Source organism: Urocampus carinirostris, chromosome 11, assembly GCF_059441175.1.
Source record: "Urocampus carinirostris isolate Australia breed hairy pipefish chromosome 11, RoL_Ucar_1.0, whole genome shotgun sequence".
Classification (NCBI taxonomy): Eukaryota; Metazoa; Chordata; class Actinopteri; order Syngnathiformes; family Syngnathidae; genus Urocampus; species Urocampus carinirostris.
In genome coordinates this window covers 18,340,977-18,365,466 of record NC_142359.1, presented here as the reverse complement: position 1 = coordinate 18,365,466, position 24,490 = coordinate 18,340,977, and the positions used below count along the sequence as shown (strand labels likewise).

Genomic DNA, 24,490 nt, shown 5'->3' with positions numbered 1-24,490 from the left:
AAGTAAATTACTGATTGTGCAGACTTGCATGTGATAATTGCGCATGTTTTCTTTTGCAGGTTGCATTTAAGCATTTTCTTCAGCTCTTATTTGAATACACCTTGTAAAGTTGCTTAAAATTTTGTTGGGAATTTCATTGGCCAACCAATGTGTCAATCAACATTATAATCGGTCCTTATTGGTTTAAGATATTTGAAGTCAAAATTGTCATCTCAGTGCCCTGTGACTGGCTGGCAACCAGTTCAGGGTGTCTCCTGCCCACTGCCCGAAGATAGCTGGGATGGGCTCCAGCGCCCCCGTGACCCTACTGAGGATAAGCGGTGCAGATAATGGATGAATGGATGGATGTCATCTTGTTTTTTTTAATACAGGCATTCATAAGCTATGGCAGGCTAAGGACCGTGAAAAAAAGCTTTTGGCCGAGAGTGGTGTCAATTAAATGGTCAGAGGCTAACGGCCATATTCGTTATTATCTGACGAGTCTGTTATTTTTAAAGAGGAATTATGGAGCAGAACGAATTGATTACAACAAGGATCGCCAAATGATGCAAGAATGACATGACAATGGCAAAAATAATAATTTCCCAGATAAAACAACTCAGGACAATATGTGGAAAAGTATGCAATGCAAGATTAATAATGTAGAAATTGAAGTAATGCTTTCAAACTCTTCTAGATTCATATTTCCTTCATATGTACACTGCTTTTCAGGAGTGCTTCTGCCTGTGTGGAACCCCCTAAACCCGTCAGTTGGGGACAAAGTGGCTCGGGCTATTGTCTACTTTGTCGCTCTAATCTATATGTTTCTGGGCATGAGCATCATCGCTGACCGGTTCATGTCCTCCATAGAGGTTTGTGCTTTCCAGCTAGAAGTGTGCCAAATATATTTTCTTTTGATTTAAAAAAAGTTTTTTTCCGTCATTTTAGGTCATAACATCCCAGGAAAAAGAAATAACTATCAAAAGACCCAATGGAGAGACTACCACCGCAACTGTCCGGATCTGGAATGAGACAGTTTCGAATTTGACCCTTATGGCCTTGGGTTCCAGCGCTCCCGAGATCCTACTGTCCGTTATTGAGGTGAGTGGCCGAAGAATTGGAACCTGACCGGCACCAAATGTTCTAAATTAAATTTGCTCTGATTAAATTTTCACGTGATTTAGTGCAGGAATATAATATATTTGTTACTAGGTTTTTTTGGAGCACCTTTTGTTACTTCCTTCGTCCTTATTAATATACCTAAAATTGGGTTTAGTAACTTCATCCGACGTGGTCCTGATTTAGTCCCCAAAAAGACTTTATGAAAACGTTGTTTTTAAACCAAATAAAAAAAGCTTGAAAACGTTTTAACATCTTTTAAACTGTTAAGTTTTGCAGGTGAACCCAAATGCAGGAATGTATTTAAAACCAAGATCCAGAAACGTTACAAACCAAAAACAAAACAGTAGACTCAAAACAACCAAACAGAACCAATCAACAAAATAAAACAAACCTGATCTGGTAATGACAATGGAAAAGGAATAACCCAACACCAGTGCATTCAATTTAAAAGGTTTGGGAAAGTCAGAGTCAGGTGTGGGTATTTTGGACGCAGGTGTGTGCAGTGCAGCAAACTCCTTCCAGTTTGGCGCCTCCCAGGGGAAGGTCGCGTGCTTAATTCTGACAGTCCTGACATTCCCTCTCCCTCAAAGGCCAGATGCCAGATGACGCAAAAACAAACAATAAAACAAGCCCAAGCATGATGGTGGACAGTATTATGCAGGCTGTAGCAGACAATCCTTGACTGGGGAAACAGAGACCGGGTGCAGTCAAGGGCTCTTATCCTTGCCGCCGGGGCAGGGAACAGAAGTGGCCAAGGGACATTCTCTTCAGCGCCAGGAAACAGAAGCGACCGAGGGACCTTCTTGTCACAGCCGAGAAAGGAAACATAAACGGCTGAGGAACCCTCTAGCCGCCAGAACATGGATGGGGAAGGTTCCTGCTGGGTCCTTTGTTGGTCAGGTCACTCTCTTATTATTTGCGGATGTTATCCAGATACAGGGAGGCAGTAACAGAGGCAAATATGCTAAAAAAGAGGACAGCATTTCATAACAGATCAAGTTCATCTTTTGCAGCACTCATTTCCACTAAGTTTTCTGCAGCGTTGGAGATCATCCTAGCCACCTACAGGCAATGGGCAGGGTACACCCTGAACCAGAGGGAAGAATTTAAACCTGAGCCTGAACCCAGAATTCTGATTTAGCCAAAAATATCAATCATTATGTTCGGGTTCAGCCCGGGTTTAACGAGAGCTGCATCCTCGACCGCGCGACACAAAGAAAAACAAAACATAGAATAATGACAGGTGGATAATTTTTAAAAAGTCTCTGAGAGAGAAACCCAGCCCTAACTAATAAAATGTGAACTTTTGGGTTATCTTCGGTCCCTGAAATCATGTTAATTGGGCTTGGGCCGGGTTGGGTTTTAATACCGTCGGGCCGGATTGGGTCAGGCTGGATTTTTGAGGCCCACTTGTACATCTACCCTGAATATTGGACGACATTGGATCAATGTCTTTTCAACCAGTTTTTCCTGGGGGGGACTGGTACATAATGGGACTAATGACCAATGTTCCCTCTAAACTGCGTGTGTGCGCAATCGCGCACTGCCCAGAGCTTTTCTGCGCACAAGAAAATCTAGCCAGCTCACAAAAATTCAGGGCTTGAAATTGCGAATTAAGAAGCGAATTAAGTCAAAGTTACAGTGCATGAAGGTAAAAATATAAGGGTTTCCCTGACGTTGTGTTCTAAATGCGGTATTTGGAAGTCAAGGTCGAAGTAGAACGAAGTTGAGTAAAGTCAGTAGAGTTTTTCGAGACGGCTTCTTCGGCTCGGCTCACTAAAAATAACCGGCTCTTTCGGGTACTAAACGGCTCCTCAGGTTGTTTTTGCTTCTTTAATCCCTACATGACCAAATATTATGTAAAACTATGCACAAAATGACTTAAAGGAAGGGGGGGCAATAGAACAAAAATAAATACAAAAATGAAAAAGTAGTGAAGAGCTGGGAAAAAAGAAACAAAAGGAAAGAAAAAGAGAAAAAAAGAACGGAGACAATTTTGAAAAAAGCCAGAAAAAAAGACAAAGAAACAAATAAAAGGAAAAAGGAAATAGAGAACAGAAATGCAAGAAAAAGTAACAGCTGGGAAAAAATAAACACAACAAGATTTTTTTTAAAAGGAATTTAAAAAAAGTAGAAAAAAAACCGAAAAAAAGAAGAAAAAGTTTGTGTTGCATTCAAATAATTTCCAATTATACCAAGTCAATCTTGTGCCAACATTGAACTTCCACTAAAAAAATGTAAATAAATACAGTTCTGTATCGTGCAACCAACTAAATAACCCCCCAAAAATGTTAGTATTATGTGACAAAAGATACCAGGAAAAAAGAAATGGAAATCATGTGAAAGAATTGTAAAAACCAATGACGTTTGTAGGCCGTACAACCTTTGCAATCATACATGAGTCAATTCATTCAAAAGTGAATTTTGCATTGCCGGAAACTCAGCAAAATGTAACGTGATGTCAAGTTTTGGACATGTTTGATAATAACTTAGTTGCCACACTTGGGATTGCTGTTGCTCACTCTTGTTTCAAGCGTTCATCACCGACTTTGTGTGAACACTCAGACCTGTGGAAAATTACAGGGAACATTGCTAATGACTAACCAACAGCAACAGGATGTCTATGGTGGGAGAATTGGGCAAATCCTTGCAGAATTCCATACAATAGCTGGCTGCCTCTTAATGGATACTCTTCCTCTTTCTGCAGGTATGCGGTCACAACTTCTCCGCAGGTTCCCTTGGGCCGAGCACCATCGTGGGCAGCGCCGCCTTCAACATGTTCGTCATCATCGCGCTTTGCGTCTACGTGGTGCCGGATGGCGAGACCCGCAAGATCAAACATCTGCGGGTATTTTTTGTCACGGCCGCTTGGAGCATCTTTGCCTACATTTGGTTGTACCTCATCCTCAGCGTCTTCAGCCCGGGTGAGGTAGAGGTAAGCAGCTAAATCAAATTGAAAAGGGTCTTCATCTCATCTCATTAGCTACACCGCTTATCCTCAGTAGGGTCGCGGGGGTGCTGGAGCCCAAACCAGCAATCATCTGGCAGTGGGCAGGGGACACCCTGAACTGGTTGCCAGCCAATCGCAGGGCACACGGGGACAGACAACTCACTCGCTCATTCACACCTAGGGACAATTTGGACCGGCCAATTCACCTGAAATGCATGTTTTTGGAATGTGGGAGAAAACCGGAGTGCCTGGAGGAAACCCACGCAAGCACGGGGAGAACATACAAACTCCGCACAGGAAGTCTGGAGCTGGATTTGAACCCACGCAGGAGGTTTCCAGGACATGAACTGTGCCGCACATGCGCTAACCACTGCGCCGCCGTGCTGCCTAGGGTCTTCATTATTCCCTTATTTTGTTGTTTATTGGCTCAGTGTTCATTTGACCTCTGAAAAGTGATGGGTCCCGGGGACTCGCATGCTCAAAAATCTATGGGTCCCAACAGAGATCTATGGGTCCCCAAAATTTAGTGTTATCGAGGTTAAAATTGTAAATCGGCGACAAATATATAATACAAATTTACATATTAATTTAGTTTTAATAATCACTGTTTATTGGTAATACAAATCAGTTATCACTTCAAGATTTCTCAGTTCACAACAATATTGTACATTATACAAAATAATATTGCTGAAATAATTATATGAATCTATATTTTCAGAGTTAATTGGTAATACAAAGCAGTTATATCTTCAGATTTTTCAGTTCATACATTCTTCGTGGTTTGCTGTCCTGCCACAGTTGTAATGCCTTCTCAAGAACCAATCCATTATCATCCTCCTCATAGCGTCACCAGGAATATAATTTAGTCCATTTTGGCAGAAAAGTCCTTTTCTTGCAAGAAGTATTCCTTTGTTTATTATCTTTCGTCGAATAGTTCGCTTCCATACACGCGTTTTCCTTGCTTCCGCGATCTTCCAAAGAATTTCTCTCCCGTTTTTTCGTGCCGGAATTATTGCCGCTATCACTTTCTGCATTATGTTTCGACTTATTACTGACACTGAAGAAATGACCAATTTTGTGTCGATTTTTACCTAATACTAACTGTCTTGCTCGACATGAATGAGGTTTATTATGAAAAAAACTTCAAAAATAAAGTATCTTGGACGTTCACTGTAAAAGGAAAAAATACATGCAAATATAATTAAGTGGAATAATACATTTTCTTATTCAAATTATTATTCATTTTCTGCATTAATTAGTGTTGGTAATATACTGATTAAAGGGATAACCACAAACCTGTCTTTTTCATTTTCTCCTTTTATAGTTTTTCTTAACTTCTCTATACAACATAATAATTCGTAAGATAATGCATCAAAGCAAGTGAGCCGTTTGAGAGCCGGCTCTCTCTAATGAGTTGAGCCGAAAAAGCCGGTTCTCTAAAAAGAGACAGACTTCCTTTTACTACGTGACTACCACATGAAATCCGAGGCGGCAGACGCATGCGCACAGTAGCATCAAAAGCTCGCTTCGTTTGCAATGAAAAAAAATGATACCGAGATAGAGGCTACCGCGGCGAACTCGTTTGACTTGATCGATTTGCCGTTTGGTCATAATCGGTGTATACCAGATGGTATCCATAATTAATAAATTTGCATTTTTCCGTACAGTTTTTCTTGTACGTAGTACACGTCTTAAATTGCATGATAAACGTACTTTGTACGGCAAAAACTTACAGGTGGACAGGTATGAGATAAGAAGATATATTGATTGCTTTCCAATTGTTTGTTTGATTTCTAGATATGGGAGGCGGTGCTGACCTTCCTTTTCTTCCCCTTCTGCGTGGTCCAGGCCTGGGTGGCTGACCGCCGCCTCCTTTTTTACAAGTACACCCGCAGGCGTTACCGCGCCGACAAGCACCGCGGGGTCATCATTGAAACGGAAGGGGGGCCGGACATTGGCGGCGGCGGGGCCTTGGGCCAGAGCGGCTTCACCAAAATGGACATGTTAGAACTGGACGGCCAGATGGCACTTAACTGCCACGGCGCTTTGGACAGCGGATTGATGGAAGACGGCGTTGCCAAGGACGAGGAGGACGAAGCCCGGCGGGACATGGCCAGAACGTTGAAGGAACTCAAGCAGCGCCATCCAGACAAAGACATGGAGCAGCTCATTGAGATGGCCAACTATCAGGTCATTTTAAAATGAAAAGAGCCTTTGGCTTTGCAAAACAGTGCATTGCAAAAGTATTGGCCCCTGAAAACCTTTTGACAAATTGCCATTTTTACTTTTTAAAACAAACTCAAATTATATGTGAGACACAATTGTTAAAACAATCGAAATGTATACAACATATTATTTCGTGGGGAGTTTGCATATTCTCCCCGTGCCTGCGTGGCTTTCTTCCGGGCACTCCACATCCAAAAGACATGCATGTCAGGTTAATGTCAAGAACCAGAACAGGATCAGGACCCAAACGCGTGACGTTCTCACACAAGCCTTTTATTTGACGGGAAATGGGGAGTCATGTACGTTAGGCAGCCGGTCTGGCGTGGAAGGACAGGAACCCAGAGACCGACGACATTGATTCCAATTGCCCGAGTTGATATCGGACGGTTGGGGTCGATACCAGACAGGACGGGACAGACAGGATAGATAATGAATCAGGATATCGAAAATAAACAGGAGAAACTAGACGGGAACGAAAACTAGAGAAAATAATAACCGGGAAAAAAATAGACAGAAACAAAACTGGAATCCGAAATTAAACAGGACAAAATAAACAAGAACAATACCGGGCAGGAAATACCAACAGGAACAGGACCGAGTCAAAACCCACGTCTTGCGGGGCAGAAGTTTGTTGATGGCCTGACAAGGCATTCGTGACAGCGCTGAGCTTAAAATAGACAGAAAACTAACCTGTTAACGAGCCGCAGCTGGTGCCACACGGGCGGGGCCAATTGGGCGCCATGGCAACCGTGACAGTTAATTGGCCGGTCCAAATTGTTCCTAGGTGTGAATGAGCGAGTGAGTTGTCTGTCTCTGTGTGCCCTGCAACTGGCTGGCAACCAGTTCAGGGTGTCCCCTGCCCACTGCCCGAAGGTAGCTGGGATGGGCTCCAGCACCCCAGTGACCCTACTGAGGATAAGTGGTGCAGATAATGGATGGGTGGATGTATATTATTTTGTGGGCACGGCAGCTGAGTGGTTAGCGCGCCCGCGGCTCAGTTTTGAGGTCATGGGATCAAGTCCAACTATGAGCCTTCAAGAGTTTTGGGGTCTTGTTCACAGGACGAAACGGAATTTCGATAGTCGGATCGGTGCAGGGTCTGCCATCACGTAGACCCTGTATTGGTCTGTGTGGGGTGATGAAGAAGCTGAACTAAAAGGCAAACGAACTCCATTCATTCCAGTTGATCTACAATGATCTCGATCTCCAACTATGTTTTCAAACTGTGGGTTTTGATCGAAAGAACAGGACCCTGGTTATAAGCAGCTGAAATGAGTTTCCTCCGCAGTGTAGCTGGGCTCTCCCCTAGAGATGAGAAGCTTGGTCATTTGGGAAGGACTCAGTTTAGAGTTCCTACTCTTTCAAATTGAGAGGAGCCAGCTGAGGCGTCTTGGGCATGTGGTGAGGATGCATCCCTCGGGAGGTGTAGCAAGCATGTCTCACGGGAAGGCGGTCTAAGAACGATCCAGGACACATTGGAGAAATTACATCTCTAAGATGGCCTGGTATACCTTGGTATACCGTCTGATGAGCTGGTTGAAATGGCTGGGGATAGGGAGGGCAGGTCTTCCGACTCTACATAAGCAAAAAAATTATCGAGGGATGGAAGGATGGATATTACATATTTGCAATCTAAAAACAGGCAAATTTGGGTCAACCTCCTGGGTCATGAAAAAACCATCTAAAGTTAGTTTTTTTTTTTTTTTTTTTAATAGTTTCAAATAATTATTTTGTTAGAAAATGAAATAAAAATGGAGGTCATTCTGTCCAAAACAACATCTAAACATGAGTACTTTTATCAAAAGATCGTTTTAGAAGGCACCCAAAATGATTTATTCAAAAAACTGTGAAAAATTGGTGTCTTTGTTTTTCCTCAATCATCGCTCCAAAATGACTTCAATATATGTAAACCGTGTTTAAAAAAAACAAACTCAAAAGGAAATCATTTTGTCTTGAAGTAATGGGATTGATCTTAATTTAAACTGGAAGAAAAAACACAGAACAAAACAATGTATGTGTATACAGTCATACTAGGGATCCATGATAAATATCAGACCATTAACGGTTAATTGTGATGTCACAGTTATTGTCCCAAAAGAAAAACCATAGACCTGATAATTAGTCCCTTGAAACCACGTAATATTATTCTGTCAGCCAACACTGCTTGTTAGAAAGATTCCCTTTATGTTACTTGTTACAATATACAGTATTACTTCGGTTATCACAGTTAAAGGGGGGCAGAACGTGAAAATTGCCAGCGATTCATAAAAGCACCCAAGGGTCAAACCTCGAAACGAGAGTATACAACTAAGAAAACAACAACTATAGATAAACTAACACAATACATAATTACAGTTGAATGAGTGTTTTTTGTCATTACACAAGAGTACAACGAAATTGAAAGGCTTCTCCTGTCAGGGTAAGAGAGCGATTTAGAGAGAGGCTGGCTAACTGTGCGCTTGCATCAGGTATCCTCAGTTTGAGCCTTGTCCCAACGATAGTTAAAATACAACCGTCCCAAAATGCAGCAGTTTCCCACCAGCTTTGTGTCATCCTTTCATGGATAATAGATCTGGCGTTGGTGAGATACAGGCTCATCAGGGACAGCTTGTGAGATTTGTTTCGTAGCCTAGCCGTGGTAGGTGGGAACTGGGGCTCAGCTATTGCCTTCCATCCCGACGCCACATCAGTCTCTTTCCGGACCCGATAACAAACCACGGAGCACCGTCTGCTACGAGCATTTCTATGCGCTCTTCGGATTATCGTCTGATTTTATTTAATTGATTAATTTATTTTTTAATGGAACAAGCTGCTAAAAAGGGGTTCTCGGTGCTTTTCGCAATTTTGTTTTGTGCATTAATTTGTGCGCCCGCCCACCCCGGTTGTTTGACTGACAGCATACACCAGTCTATCACAGTCACGCACACAGACAATCAAGCCCACCCGACACACAAGGCCCTCCATAACCTGCCCTCGTGATAGCATTTGCTATGTGGAAGTTTGCTGCAAAACACAATGCGCGTTACGTTGATATCAATGACAATAAGGACAATAAAGAACCGAAGCGCGAAGCAGCGAGGTGTGTTTCTAATATGATTTTTTTAAAGTACCCGGTAGTGTATTGTAGCAAAACTTGATATCTAGCTCTTGTGCGTAAGCCAGTCGCATCTCAAGATGTGTTCAGGCATCTTTGATTGTACGGACTTCTCCTCTTTAGTGAGTACATTGAGTTTTGTTTTATTTATAGAATGCTTTTTGTCACCGTCCTGCGTGTGTGTGTGTTCATGCTTGAATGCTAATCCAATTAAAATTAACAGATGGGGACACTGTCCACTAACAAATGTCTTAATTGCGACACAATGGTTTACTTTTCTAAACGTACACAAAGGTTATCAAACATATTTTAATTATTCATACTCTTTGAATAAGTTATCGCTGCTATGAATTTGCTTCACGCGCTGCTATAAGAGACCCTCACTGCCGTAATTGGTCCAAATTTATGTTTGCGCAATGTAGATTTGCCTCTATGCATCAGCATTTGTACATATTTTTTGATTTATTATTGTAACGGCGGTGTACCTGTCCCACCAAAGATCCAAATTCACGCTGGACTGGATGATGAGGTTTTTATTATAGTTGCTGCAAATGAATGAGTCAAACACGTGATTATCTTCTCTGCTGGCTTTGATCTCGTTGGCAGCTCGTTGTAGACTGCCCAAAACATTTCAAAGAGCTTTCTTTTCAGTTTACATAAAATACATTTAAGAATATCAACCATCACAATACATTTTTACATCCATTTTAACAAGATTCTTTTAACAAGAGATCGTATAGTGCTTTTTTTTAACGTTTACAATGAATTCAACATATTTTTTATTAGTCTGAATTTCAACCAACATCATCCTTTTTATATCTATGAGAAAATAGAAATAATAACATTCATGAGTATAAAAACAATTTACCTGCAAATGAATGAGTCACAACACAACACGTGGTAAGCTTCTCTGCTGGCGTTGATCTCTATAAGGGGAATTAGCATTTTAGCACAACATGCAACGTCCGGCAAAACTAACATAAAAGGTGACAGAAACAGAACGAAAATAAATCCAAACAGCTTGACAACATCAATCACATTACTGTGCATGTTGAGAGATTTGTCAGCTGTGGTTTTTAATGTTTAAAAAGATCGTGTCTTACCGTTGACAGCTCGTTGTAGACTGCCAAAAACCCCCACCTTCCTGTCGCAAAATCTAAAGCCAAACCAAACCTTACCACATACCAGCAGGTGGCACTGTTGGACTCATCATTGCAGGACACATATACGGAAACTATACAATATATTTCAGCAGGAATTTCAATAAAATAAACGTTATTATTACAACCGTTACATTATAGCTACTAATGCGTAGAGTTGAGATCATGCCACTTGATAGGAATGAGTTATATATCTTTCTTAGCCAAGGTATGTGTGCCATTTTGTATTGGAGAACTTGTATGATGTTAGGAAAAGACGTATTTTCACGTAATGAGCACACCCAAAATCATATACACTTGCACTTTTTGCAGTATTTATATGTTGATATTATGGTACTCAGACCAATGACTTGTTATCATAGTCATTTTAGTCAGTACACACAAATAAATATTCAGTGATTGATTGTCACGGACCAGGAACGGAGGCGGGACCCAATTGCGTTCGTTTTATTCAGTTTTATTGAGAAAGAGAAAAGGACTTGCATCAGCGATCCGATGATCGTCGGTCACGGGTAGCAGATAGCTGGAACGCGGAAGTGGCACTAGGTAGTTGTTGTCAGCAAGAAAAAGCAGGTCGATGGCCGGGGCAGAGGAGCAAAAACATATACAGGTCCAGAAAAGATGTCGGCAACGGGAATCATACAGAAAACAGGGCAGGATAGAGTCAGAGAGTCACAAAAGCTTGCCTAGCTGGGAGCATAGGTTCGCAGACGATCTGACGATTTCTTTCAGGAAGACGGGAGTTTAAAAAGAGTCCAACAGCCAATCAGGGTCCATGGGTGTTGGCGCCAACGGGGCAGCCTCAGGTGCCCCGCATCAGTAATCATAAGATTGATAAAGTCAAGTTCAAGTTCTCTCTCTGTCTCTCTCTCTCTCTCAATCTCTTTCCCTCTTGCTCTCTCTCTCTCTCTCTCTCTCGCTTCTTTTAAAAGACATATTTACCGCCGCTGTATAAAGTTATTATAAGTGTGAGCAAAATGAATTTTATTGGGGTGCAGGAAGAAGTCAACTTTTCTCCGACTTTTTTTTTTACACCTTTTATTTTTCCTTCATCAAAGTGTATTGCATCAAATCGTGAGATGAGAAAGAATTTGCTATACAACTTAGGTTGTATAAGTGCCAGTAAAATAATAAAAAAGCCCAAAGAATTTAAAGAGAAGCCAGAGAAGAAAGCAAAGAGAACTGAAGTCAAACCATGTTTATTTGTATAGCCCTTCATCACAAAAAGTCTCAAAGGGCTGTATAGACTATAGACTATAATTGCACCATCCCCTGATCTAAATCCTACATGAGGGCAAGGAAAAACTCAAAACCTTAGCCCGAGGTAATTAAGAAACCTTGAGAATGGGCTACACATGAGATGATCCCACCTCCAGGCTGGCCAGGCTACAATGGATGTAGCAAAGGGAGTCAACAAACAATACACTGACATCATCAACATGAAATATAGGTCATTCATGTCAAGTCATGTTTATTTGTGACGCTCTTAATCACAAGAAGTCTCGAAGGGCTGCAAAGATCACAGACTATTATTACACTATAAGCTATAGAATATAAAACAATGATAAGAAAATGAAGATGACACGAAACCCTAGTTGACCTTTTGCTTTTCTATACTTTCTGTTCTGATCTATTTATTATATCACTTTTAAAGTATTTAAACATTTCTATTATTGTGTTGTTTCACTCATTTACAGAGACACAGTGAAGCGTCATATTTGTCCCATTTACTTATTTTTTTAGTCTTAAATTTGATCTCATATGCTGGTTGGTAATCCATGATTTTGAACCTTATATAGGATATGAATTGGGTCCTTTTTGTTGTCATCAAGGTATTTAAACATCCATCCATCCATTATATGCACCGCTTATCCTCAGTAGGGTCGCGGGGGTGCTGGATCGCATACAAGCTATCTTCAGGCAGTGGTCCAGGGACACCCTGAACTGGTTGCCAGCAAGTCGCAGGGCACACAAGGACAGACAACCATTCACTTGTGCATTCACACCTAGAGTCAATTAACCTAACATGCATGTTTTGGAATGTGGGAGGAAACCGGAGTGCCCGGAGGAAACCCACTCAGGCACGGGGAGAACATGCAAACTCCACATAAGGAGATTGTGGTAGCTGGACTTGAACCTTGAACCTCTGAACCGTAGGGCTACGCGTTAACCACCCAGCTGCCGTGCCCCCATATTTAAATGTTAATATATCAAATCTGATCAAGAGTTTGTTTCTGGGTTCTCTGTATTATGCTTTTTATCACTCTACCGTAGGATACACCTAGGCGCCGTTTTTGTTTTGTTTTCCTCCACATTTCCTCGTACTAAGTGATGTGTGATAGTGTGGACCAAAAATTCTTAAAAGATTAAACAATTTCATTCACGATAACCCATAAAGTTTAATTACATTTTGATTGATTCAAGTAATGAATCAATCGATTTTTAACCTGTTTTTGACCCTAGTGGTTTTGGACTTGAAAGGGTCCCTGGACCGAACAGTTCTGGAAATCGAGTAAACTCTTCATCTTTGTCGATCAGGTCCTGATGCAGCAGCAAAAGAGCAGAGCGTTCTACCGTATCCAAGCCACCAGGATGATGATCGGAGCAGGAAACATCCTCAAGAAGCATGCTGCGGACCAAGCTCGCAAGGTTCGTGCTCCTGACTTTCACAAAGGAGGTTCAACCAGAGCAAAATCTAACCCTGACTTTTGATTTGCATCATTCCGAGAAGGAAAACACTGAGTTTTCGGTTTCAGTAGCTGTAGGTGTGAGAGAGTATCACTTAAAGCTCGGCTCTGACGCGTCTCTATGGCAACGAGAAATCAGGGGCATGGGACTCCTCAAAAAAAGCCTCTACGGATATGATATTCAAAACAGGAAAAAGGCATACGGAAAGAAATAAAGAAAAAAAACATAATCATACCCCAAGGAAAGGAGAAAGGAAGGAAAGGAGGAAGGAAGAAAGAATGAAAGGAAGGGAGGGAGGAATGAAGGAAGGAAGGATGGCAGGGTGGAAGGATGGATGGATGGGAGGAAGGAAGGAAAATGGTAAGAAGGAAGAAAAGAAGAAAGAAAGCAAGGAAGGAAGGACAGAAGGGAGGAACGAAAGATGATAGTAAGGAAGGAATCAGGAGGGAAGAATGAAGGAAGGAAGGAAGGGAGGGAGCGAGGTAAGGAGGGGGGGAGGGAGAGAAAAATCGAAAGAAAGACAGACAAACCGGCAGACAGACAGAAAGAAAGACATAAGGACAGACAGACAGACAGACAGGCAGACATAAAGAAAAGAAAAGAAAGAAAGGAGGAGAGAATGAAGAGAAAATAAATAAGAAGAGAGGAGGAAACGAGGAAGGGACGAGGAAAATAAAAGGAAAGAAAGAACAAAAGAAACAAAGAGGGATAGTAAGAATTAAAGTAAAAAGGAAGAAGAGAAAGAGGGAAAAAAATAAGGAAGGAAAGAAAGAAGGAAGGTAAGTACAAGAGAAAAAAGGTAAGAAAGAGGAAAAGACGGAGGGAAGGAAGGAAGAAACAAGTAAAGGTAGGAGGAAATAAATATGAGATAGTGAGGTACAAAGCAAGAAAGAAAGAAGACAGGAAATCAGGAAAAATAGTCACAATCCATCTTGTGTGCCAATAATTGTGCTCACAAATTGATTAATCATGCTAGTCTTCCAATGCTAAGCAGATTACGTACTGATTAAACTGACCCAAAGAGATCCCGCCTCTTTTTGCCGAGGCCCCGCCCCATCTGATACACAAACGTGTTGCGTCCACTTCCAGCCACATCCACTATTGCATCTAAAGTTACATCTCTTTGTGAAATTATAAGTCTTACTACTCTTTCTCTGGTTTGAGTTACCTCTACTTTGTTCAACAAAAAACTCAGCCTTATCCCCAATTTGGGGTGACTGCTCACACAAACCCACATCGAAAGGACTTATTTCAATTTTCTCCCAACAGGTGGTTTGTAGCCACGAGACCCAGGCACAAGAAGATGACCCGCACACAGTGAGGCTGGAGTTCCAGCCTGCTTTATACCAGTGCTTTGAGAACTGCGGCTCCCTTAAGTTGACCGTCTCCAGGCATGGGGGGGACGCTGGAGTCACTGTCAAGGTAGGCCAAAGTCGTGCTAAAGGTATAAACAAATTGTTAAACATGCAAAATGTGAGGAAACAGTACATCCTATTTGCATAAAATCTATACACGTTTCATCTGTATATTCCAATTACTTCCAAGATGATTTGAAGACAGCCTGTCTCGTCTTTGACTCTCCTGAGCTGTGACGTAATGTGAGGAACGCTGGCAACCCAGTCAGCGTATTCGTTTTTGTGTTAATTAGTTGAAGAGGTTAGTGGGTTTGGTAGTCTTGGCGGAAAAAAATGTGAGTGAGCTGCCTGTGATAAAAGTTTTGTGTTATTTCAATGACGTCACAGAGGAAAAACACTCCAGATCGATCAACTTTGAGTCCCTTGGCGCATTGAATATTTTGCATATTACATATATATTAGCATAATTGTGGAGAGGCACACTATACATCCTGTGCCAGATTGAAAAGAGAATCTGTTAGGGGGATATTTTGAAGTAGATAGATAGATAGATAGATAGATAGATAGATAGATAGATAGATAGATAGATAGATAGATAGATAGATAGATAGATAGATAGATAGATAGATAGATAGATAGATAGATAGATAGATAGATAGATAGATAGATAGATAGATAGATAGATAGATAGATGGATAGATAGATAGATAGATAGATAGATAGATAGATAGATAGATAGATAGATAGATACTTTATTCATCCCTGTAGGGAAATTCACACTTCCAGCAGTCTACCCCGTTGTTTATTAACAGATGAACATGATGCCCTAGGGGTGCTTATAGCGGAGCGGATGACGTCACGCCAGTCCAAAAGTTCGACATCCCTGCGGCAGATGGAAAACTTTTCTTTGTGAAAATCCAGGGATACACCACCTCGTGTTAGCAAGTCCGCCTCCTCTCCGATTCCCCCCGGCTTTCGTGTCTCTGTTTAGCGGCGTTGAAGCCGGATTGCTCCGGGTAGCTCCGGGTGGCTACACGTTAGCGTCCGGAATGCTAAACGTGAGCCATGTTTCCGCAAAACACAGCAACTGCGCTCCCTGTGCGCTTCGATGTTTTCCACCCGCACTCGATGATCTTATTTGGTCGTGAGTTCGCAGTTACCATGATTACGGATGGTACCGAAGACTTATAACGCCGCTTGCTGCTTCGCTAGCTCCGGCTCTCCTTCCACGATAGGCCCCTTCATCGCGCCGGCACGAGAATTCTTCAGGGCAAGGAGTTGAAATTCCTTGAATACACGCATGTCCATAGGATAGAAGTAATCCATAGTGTAGTTGTCAAAACGGGAAGAAAAAACACCGAAAATAGGAGCAGACAATAAAACAATTGGGCAGCTGCAGGAAAAGGCAGCCGCTCGTGGCAGCGCCGCTTACATTAGAGTGTCTGGTCTGGTCTCCTCTCACGCTGTCCTCCCCTCGACTTCAGGTGGACTACCGCACTGAGGACGGCACGGCCAACGCTGGCTCCGACTACGAATTTGCAGAGGGTACCCTTATCTTCAAACCGGGCGAGACCCTCAAAGGTAGAATAAGAACAGAAACCTATCCCCGCTAGCAGTATTTCAACGGTAAGAATTCCCATTGGCAGAGATTACGGTGGGGGTAATCGATGACGACATCTTCGAGGAGGACGAGTACTTCTACGTGCACCTGAGCAACCCCCGATTGGTGGGCTACCCTGAGATCAACACGTCCCCCCTGGATACCGGCACAGCTCCCAAAGCAGTACTTGGAGACAACCACACCGCTACAGTGACTATTTACGATGACGACCACGCTGGTAAGCGGGTTTTGTTTTGTTGAGTAAATATTGTCGTCAACAAACATCCATCCACCCATCCATTATTTGCACCGCTTATCCTCAGTAGGGTCGCGGGGGTGCTGGAGCCCATCCCAACTATCTTCGGTCAGTGGGCAGGGGACACCCTGAACTGGTTGCCAGCCAGTTGCAGGGCACAGAGTCAGACAACTCACTCGCTCATTCACACCTAGGGACCATTTGGACCGGCCAATGAACCTGAAATGCATGTTTTTGGAATGTGGGAGGAAACCGGAGTGCCCAGAGGAAACCCATGCAAGCACGGGGAGAAAATGCAAACTGCACACAGGAGGTTCGATCTCATGACCTCAGAACTGTGCCGCTAACCACTGCGGTCAACAAACATTTTTGAGTAAAATAGTTAAATACAGGGTGTCCCAAAAGTCTTCAGTAAATATTGATATTGAATATCTTGGATAGCAAAACACACATGGTCAATTCGGAAAGCTTATAATCTCAATTTTTACATGGAATGTTCAAAGATGTTTAATGTGAGCACCTTTGGTCACATGACACACGTCAGGTCGAAAGTCCAATTCTTGCCAAACGCGTCCCAGCACTGTATTGTCAAAGGTTGCAACAGATTCTGTTGTTCCTGCCTATAGCTCATCCACTACTCTTCGAATAGGGGGCACATAGATTGGTCAATGGTGTGAGATCTTGGTGGCCAGGACATTAGATTGAGATCATTCTGTCCAGACCGTCCAGACCATCTGTCTGGCAGTGTTGTGCTCAGAAACTGTCTAACCTTGAGGGTCCAGTGTTTTGACATCCTATTGGAAAATAAAGTCACCAGACTCATTCTCACTCAATGTATCCAATAACCAGATTTCCAGCACGCAGGGGTATGTCTCACCATTGACTGTTGCTCTTTCAAAGAATGATTGTCTGCTGACAGCATTCTTCGACATAGCACAACACAGTAAAGCACGAATAACAGAAGCTGTTGTAACCATTGACAATGCACTGTGAGGACAAATATTTGATTATCGGTTCGAAGTGTGTTGTGTGAGAAATAGTGCTCAAATTGAACATCTTTGAATATTCCATGTAGAAGCATTCTAAATTTACCAGATGTGTTTTATATCCTAAATAGTTTCTGTGATGTTCATCTCATCTCATCTCATCAGCCGTATCCTCATTAGGGTCGAGGGGGGGCTGGAGCCCATCCCAGCCATCTCCGGGCAGTGGGCAGGGGACACCCTGAACTGGTTGCCAGCCAATCGCAGGGCACACAGGGACAGACAACTCATTCGCTCATTCACACCTAGGGACAATTTGGACCAGCCAATTCACCTGAAATGCATGTTTTTGGAATGTGGGAGGAATCCGGAGTGCCCGGAGGAAACCCACGCAAGCACGGGGAGAACATACAAACTCCGCACAGGAAGTCTGGAGCTGGATTTGAACCCACGACAGGTTCCCATGACATGAACTGTGCCGCACAAGCGCTAACCACTGCGCTGCCGTGCTGCCTTTCTGTGATGTTGAATGTCAAAATGATACCAAGACCTCTGGAACACTATTTGTTACTGTCTTGTTAAAAATAAAATTTCTTCCCCATTTTGTTTTTGTTTTTCATTAGCTAAATCTTCCTCAATATTTTAAGAGTTGTTTAAAGAATCTATACTTTCGAAATGTGTTATTTTCGGGGGGAATATCAACAATTTTAAATAACAATTGGACGATGCTGCAATTTGTGTATGTGACTATACATTGTTTGACCAATCACAGAAACAGATAAAGGAAACGGACTTGATTTATCTATTTGAGGGCACATTCAATTTTTCATGAAAATGTCATTATCACTCTTGCTTGTAGGTGAGGTCTTGACCAATCGGTGGTTGGCACCATCGTTTCGGTGCATTACCACCCATCATCACAGATTCTCGTCAACGTTCCACTCCTAAAATATTAAAAACTCCTGTACTTCCCAAAATTTGCAAAAGAATCTTACGTTAAGGCCTATTACCTAGTCCAGCAATCCTTTTGGTGATCCTTTATTCCTTCTTCTACCAGCCCCTTCTTCATCTATGTGTTTGTCTTTGTGATCACCATCATGAATGGTAACATGATCCGAAAACACATGATGTAAACAACTTAGAGCTGAACAAAAAATGTGCAAATTATGAAATGAAATGAAATGATCTGCATTTATATAGCGCTTTTTAAGTCAAGACTTCCCAAAGCGCTTTACAGTGTGCTTGACATTTACCAATAGGGGCCATGCAGCCATGCAAGGCGCTAACCTGCTTATTGGGGGCATTAGGGGTTCAGTGTCTTACCCAAGGACACTTCGACATGTTAACACGGAGGAGGAGCCGGGATAGAAACTGCCATTTCTTGATCCCAAGACGAGCGCTCTACCTCCTGAGCTACTGCCGCTATTTACGTCCTTGATTTTATCTATGGCTTTTTCTTTCTGTACGGCCCAGTACCGGGCCAGGACCCGGGCTTGCTGACCACTGGTTTACATGATTATAACTTTAGGCCAATCATGTATCTGTTCTTTGATTCCCTCGCTCTTTTCTGCTTTGGTAATCTAGGAGATTTAATACGAAAAAATAGCTCAGGAGCACAGGTTGGAATCTATTATCTGAGATTTACTTACTCCCCAGTTGTGCAAGATGTAAGAAATGAACGTGAATTATTTCATTTTTATGGCGGTTTGAGCCTATGGCTTTAAATCCGGTGTGGCTTGTACAAAGACAGAATTGAATTTCCAGCATGCGACTTTTAATCAGGTGTGAATTTACAGTATTCATCTCGCCCAACTGCACTTTAAAATTAAAATGGAACCATTAGAGGATCACCAGCGTGGAGACGCCCAACATTTTGGGTGATATTTCCCTTTTTGGCAAGGTTTTTCTGTCACAAGCCAGAAACGGAGACAGGACCCAATAGCGTTCGTTTACTCAGTTTTATTGGTAAAGAGACAATTGGGCAGTCACAGGTGCCCTGAATCCGCTATCATGACATATTCACCTCTAGAGTGACCTACTTGATATTTTGTAAAAGATTGTGATACTGACCTTACCTCTTCAGGTCTGGGAAAGTAGAATGTATTTCTGGCAAAGCTGCTGAATCAGCAAAATAAAAAAGGGCAAGCTAGCTTTTTTGTGGCAGTTTTCACATCTGGGGTAATCTACCTGAATGCCTGTTAAAGATGGCGTTGCTATTCAATGGCCTGGGAGAGTGGAAATGCCGAGTCAGCAGAAACCAAAAGTGCTTATTTAGCTTTTCGGGCATTTTTCACATTTAGGGTAACCTATCTGACTGTCTGAGAAAAATGGTGGTCATATCTAAATTCTATTCCCTTTTTGTTCGGTGGACAGTGTTGGGAATTAATATCAAAATGTATCGTTTACCAAATTTTTCAAATTATTATCTGACTCCATTAACCAAACACAACCTACATTCACCCAACAATGCGCGCTCGTTTCTTGATGAAAAAGATGGACAAGAAAAGCCGACATTTTTACACAGGAGCAGATTTAATTTCATTATTAATTGAACTGTGGGGCGGCAGTAGCTCAGGAGGTAGAGCGCTCGTTTTGGATTAAGGGATCCCAGTTCGAATCCCGGCTTGTCCGTGTTACATGTCGAAGTGTCCTTGGGTAAGACACTGAACCCCCAATACCCCCAATAAGCAGGTTTGCGCCTTACATGGCTGCACAGATCACGGCCGTTATTGGGAAATGTGAAGCACAATGTAAAGCGCTTTGGGAAGTCATTGACTTGAAAAGCGCTATATAAATGCAGATCATTTCAGATCATTTGAACTAAGTGTACTTCATCGAATATGGCCGAATTAGCCGAATTAGTCAAATTAGTGTCGTCTGAGTCTCTGGCAAGCCTTCTATGAAGTCCTCTAGCTTTTTTCTCTCAGCCCACGCCTTTCCGCCAGATGGTGTGCCGACTCCTCTCATGAGCGTGCCAATGAAGCCCCCCGGGCTCCACCACCTCGGAGAAGAGCGCCGCAATGTCTGGAATTAACCAAAACAACACCAGGCGTTTCTACGTCATCAGGGCCTTGTTCTCAAAACATCGCCTGCCGTCCTCTGTCAGAGTCCTGATATCAACAGAACTAGACAAAATATTCTGCATTCGTAACTAGCCTACTCAGTGAAAATCTTCATTGCACTCAATAAATGTAACTTGTATTCAATCGTATAAAATCCTTTATAGTCAAATGTATGAAATCCATCAACAGACACACAAAACAGTGAACAATCTGATATAAATACTTTGATCATTATCACCACCCACGCTTTGGTTGGAGGTCACTATAAACATACCACAGGACCTATTGCAGGATGCATTAGTATTATTTATGCAAGCAAGTCACACTGTGCAGTTCTTATTAATATGAAGGAAAAGCTCAATATAAGGTTTTTAAAGGGGAATTAGCAATCCACCTTTTGAAAACAAGTCCTTGATCATCAGTGTGGCTGTTCAGCCGGGACACCATCAAAGCTTGCAGAACTTGCAAAACACAGGGGGAGCCATTCCTGTCATGGGGGTGTTCAGTCTGCTTTGATCACATTTTCTCAAGAGTTTTCATTCCTTCGCCTCGTCCTCCCCGTCCCCATTTCAGGTATCTTCACCTTCGAATGCAGCAGTCAGCGAGTGAGCGAGAGCGTTGGTGTGATGGAAGTGAAGGTGCTGCGAACCTCAGGGGCTCGGGGGCTGGTGGCCCTCCCCTATCGGACGCTGGATGGGACTGCCAGGGCTGGCGAGGACTACGAGCTGGCGACGGGAAAGCTGGAGTTTCAGAATGATGAGACCATGTGAGTGGGCACATTTCTAGTAAAACTTTACTGTTTACTTACGAACAATTGTTCGTAAGTTGAATTTGTTTTTAAGTTGCTTCAGTGCAATATTTAGTATGTTTAAGGTTTATGTAAGTATGTTTGAGCCTTGTATCAGTAACCTCTATTCTTTTGTACTAAAAAATAAACTTTTCATAAAAAATTTTGCTCTATAAAGATATATAAAGTTAAGTTTAACGTACTTTTGGAAGATGAGCTTCAAGAGTTAGGCGACATCCTCCTCCATGGTAGAAAGTGGACGGAAAAAAAGCGATCCCATCATTTTCTCAACCGCATCAATCTTTCTTATTCCACTTTCATTTCAAAAGAAACGTCTCGCCTCTTCATTACACTTTACACCAGGGGTGTCAAACTCATTTTAACTCGGGGGCCACACGATAGAACGAACATTCTGTCGGGGGCCGGACTAGTAGATTAAAGAGAAAGAAAAAGCGATAAAGAAATAAGGGAAAGAGGGAGGGAAAAGGAGAGAGAGCGGGACAAAGAAAGAAAGAAAGAGAGAGAGAGGGAGAGAGAGGGAGAAACAAAAGATAAAAAGTCGTGAGAGAGGGGGAAAAGAAAGGGAGAGGAAGAAAGAAATCCAAAGAGAAATAGAAAGACAGAAGGAGAGAAAAGAGAAAAAGCGTGAAGGGTATGAAGAGAGAAAAGGAAAAAAGGAAGTTAGAGTAAAAGAGGTTAAAAGACACAGAGAAAAAGACAAAGAGCAACAAAGGAAGAGACACAGAGAGTGAAAGAGACAGAGTGGGAGAAAAGGGGTGGAAAAGAAAGCCAGAGAGAGAGAAATGAATACCAGTGTCTTTGTGAGAGGCACCTGGCTCTGGCAACATCAAGTTGACATATTTCAACCCGCAGCTTGTTTTTCTCTTGCGCTTCTCTGAGTGTTGTCTCGCGGGCGGGATTCAATCCCTTAGCGGGCCTGATTTGGCCCGCGGGCCGCCAGTTTAACACCTGTGCTTTACACCAACCACATTGAATGGATGCACGAGATATTAAACAATAAAAACGTCAAAGTTCTTAGAGCACTGGAGATACAGTATAGAATGTTTACACACGAACAAGGAAGAGGAAGCAGATTTCTTCTTCAGGGTGGATGCTGGGTGACCTCTTACAGTGCCACACGCCGGTAGCGGTGGAAAGAGGCACTACAGTAACAGTGTTCATTTTACCTGTGAAAAGTGATGGGTCCCAGGGACTCGCATGCTCAAAAATCTATGGGTCCCAACAGAGATCTATGGGTGCCCAAAATTTAGTGTTATCGTGGTTGAAATTGTAAATCGGCGACAAAAATGTAATATAAATCTATATATTCATTCAGTTTTAATCATCACAGTTGGTAATACAAATCAGTTATCACTTCAAGATTTTTCAGTGCACAACAACATTGTACATTATACAAAATATCATTGCTGAAATAATTACATTAATCTATATTTTCATTCAATTTTAATCATCACAGTTAATTGGTAATACAAAGCAGTTATCACTTCAGATTTTCGAGTTCACAATATTGTACACTATACAAAATAATATTGCTGAAATATTATATATTCATGCAATTTTAATTATCACAGTTAATTGGTAATACAAAGCAGTTATCACTTCAAATTTTTCAGTTCATATATTCTTCGTGGTTTGCACACAATACAAAATCTAACTTACAGCGATGTCCGGATATTTTTTGACATCCCGAAAATTATGTTTCTCATCTACTGTTTTTCGTAAGTCAGATGGTCGTAAGTAGGGGAGCGTCTGTACTACTAGTTTAATTTTTCTTTCGATCCAATGTACAGTGATTACCTTTTTTTTCAAAGGCGTTGCGTTCAAAAAAGTACCCGTGATAGCCAAAACTTACAAAGTTGAAAAATGTTATTATTTAATAAATACTCTATGAAACATTTAAACGAAAGAGCAAACCCTATTTACAGGCTCAAGCATTTGTTTAACACATAAAAAAAATCTGTACTATTCGGAACAAAATAGTTTTTCCTCAGTGATTTAAGATCAATTTGTATTGTCACACACTGCTGCCCGTCAATGCCAAAGTCCGGCCCTTTTCTGAAAGCGGCATGACGCCTTACACCGAAAAACAACAGCGACCAGATGACAAAGGTGCTGTATCTGAGTCAGATCAGGAGGCTTCTCTCGCTACTAGTAACCATGAAAACAGTACTGTTTCTCTCACAAGCCAGAAACAGAGACAGGACCCTATAGCGTTCGTTTACTCAGTTTTATTGATAAAGGGAGAGAGCAGTGCTTGCTTCCACGATCCGATGATCGTCGGACATGGGTAGCTGATGGCAGGAACGCGAAAGTGGCACTTCCGTGTCGAGCGAGGATATTCCTGGGGGGCAGGAAAGCTGGTCGATAGCCGGGAAGGGGGGCAAGGGCGGTAACGAGTCCAGAAAAAAGGTCATCAAAAAGTATCAGGCAGGAAACCGGGAAAAACAGGTCGATGGTCGGGACGGAAGAGCAGGGCAGAAACGGGTCCAGAAACAGGTTGGCAACAGGTAACAGGCAGGAGAAAACAGGGCAGGAGATTGTCGGAAGGTACGGAGCTTGCCTAGCAAAAGCGTAGGTTTGCAGGACGGTCTGACAGCTTCCTCTTGGAATCTGGGGGTTTAAAAAGAGTCAGTGAACCAATCAGCGCTCAGGGCTGCTGGCGCCAACGGGGCATTCGCAGGTGCCCCGAATCAGCAATCATGACCGTTTCATTTTGGGAAGCAAACCCCTACCCATAACAAACGGCATGGAGAGGAATGGGCGCCACTAGGCTGTACTTGACCAAGACAGACCGGAAGTGGTGCCCTAGGTCAACGGATCCGTGAACTGTGAATGTAAACCTTCTAAACAATTTTTTTTCTACAAAGAACTTCTGTACCGTCAAACTACAATTTTAAAAATAATTTTGCTGCTGTATTGCACTATTTATTGAGGACACTTTTCTACTTCAGAAGATGTTTAGTCGCACTTATGTGGACGTTATTGGAAAACGAAAATATGGAGCAAAAATGTTTTTACCTTCCTATATATAGCACAGTGGTCGGCAACCTTTTTGGTGTGGAGTGCCACTTTCAAATTTCCTTGTAAATCAGTGTGCCACGCACAACATTTTTTTAATATCCAACAGAGCTGTCATTTTACACCATTCCAAATATAAAACATAGATATACATTTAAATCGTATAATTCACCAATTTATCTTTCACTA

General features: G+C 42.2%; 1 protein-coding gene across 2 annotated transcripts in view; it reads left to right on the top strand.

Annotated features, from left to right (window-relative positions):
* LOC148356619 (sodium/calcium exchanger 1-like) overlaps positions 1-24,490 on the top strand; it is a 124,500-nt gene that overhangs the window by 68,741 nt on the left and 31,269 nt on the right. For both annotated transcript variants that reach the window (XM_088348661.1, XM_088348662.1), the window contains exons 3-11: positions 712-851; positions 928-1,080; positions 3,809-4,036; positions 5,849-6,241; positions 13,070-13,180; positions 14,489-14,641; positions 16,059-16,155; positions 16,221-16,412; positions 21,049-21,241. In XM_088348661.1, coding sequence (XP_088204787.1) covers positions 712-851; positions 928-1,080; positions 3,809-4,036; positions 5,849-6,241; positions 13,070-13,180; positions 14,489-14,641; positions 16,059-16,155; positions 16,221-16,412; positions 21,049-21,241 — 1,660 coding nt within the window. The remainder of the gene's footprint in view (positions 1-711; positions 852-927; positions 1,081-3,808; positions 4,037-5,848; positions 6,242-13,069; positions 13,181-14,488; positions 14,642-16,058; positions 16,156-16,220; positions 16,413-21,048; positions 21,242-24,490) is intronic.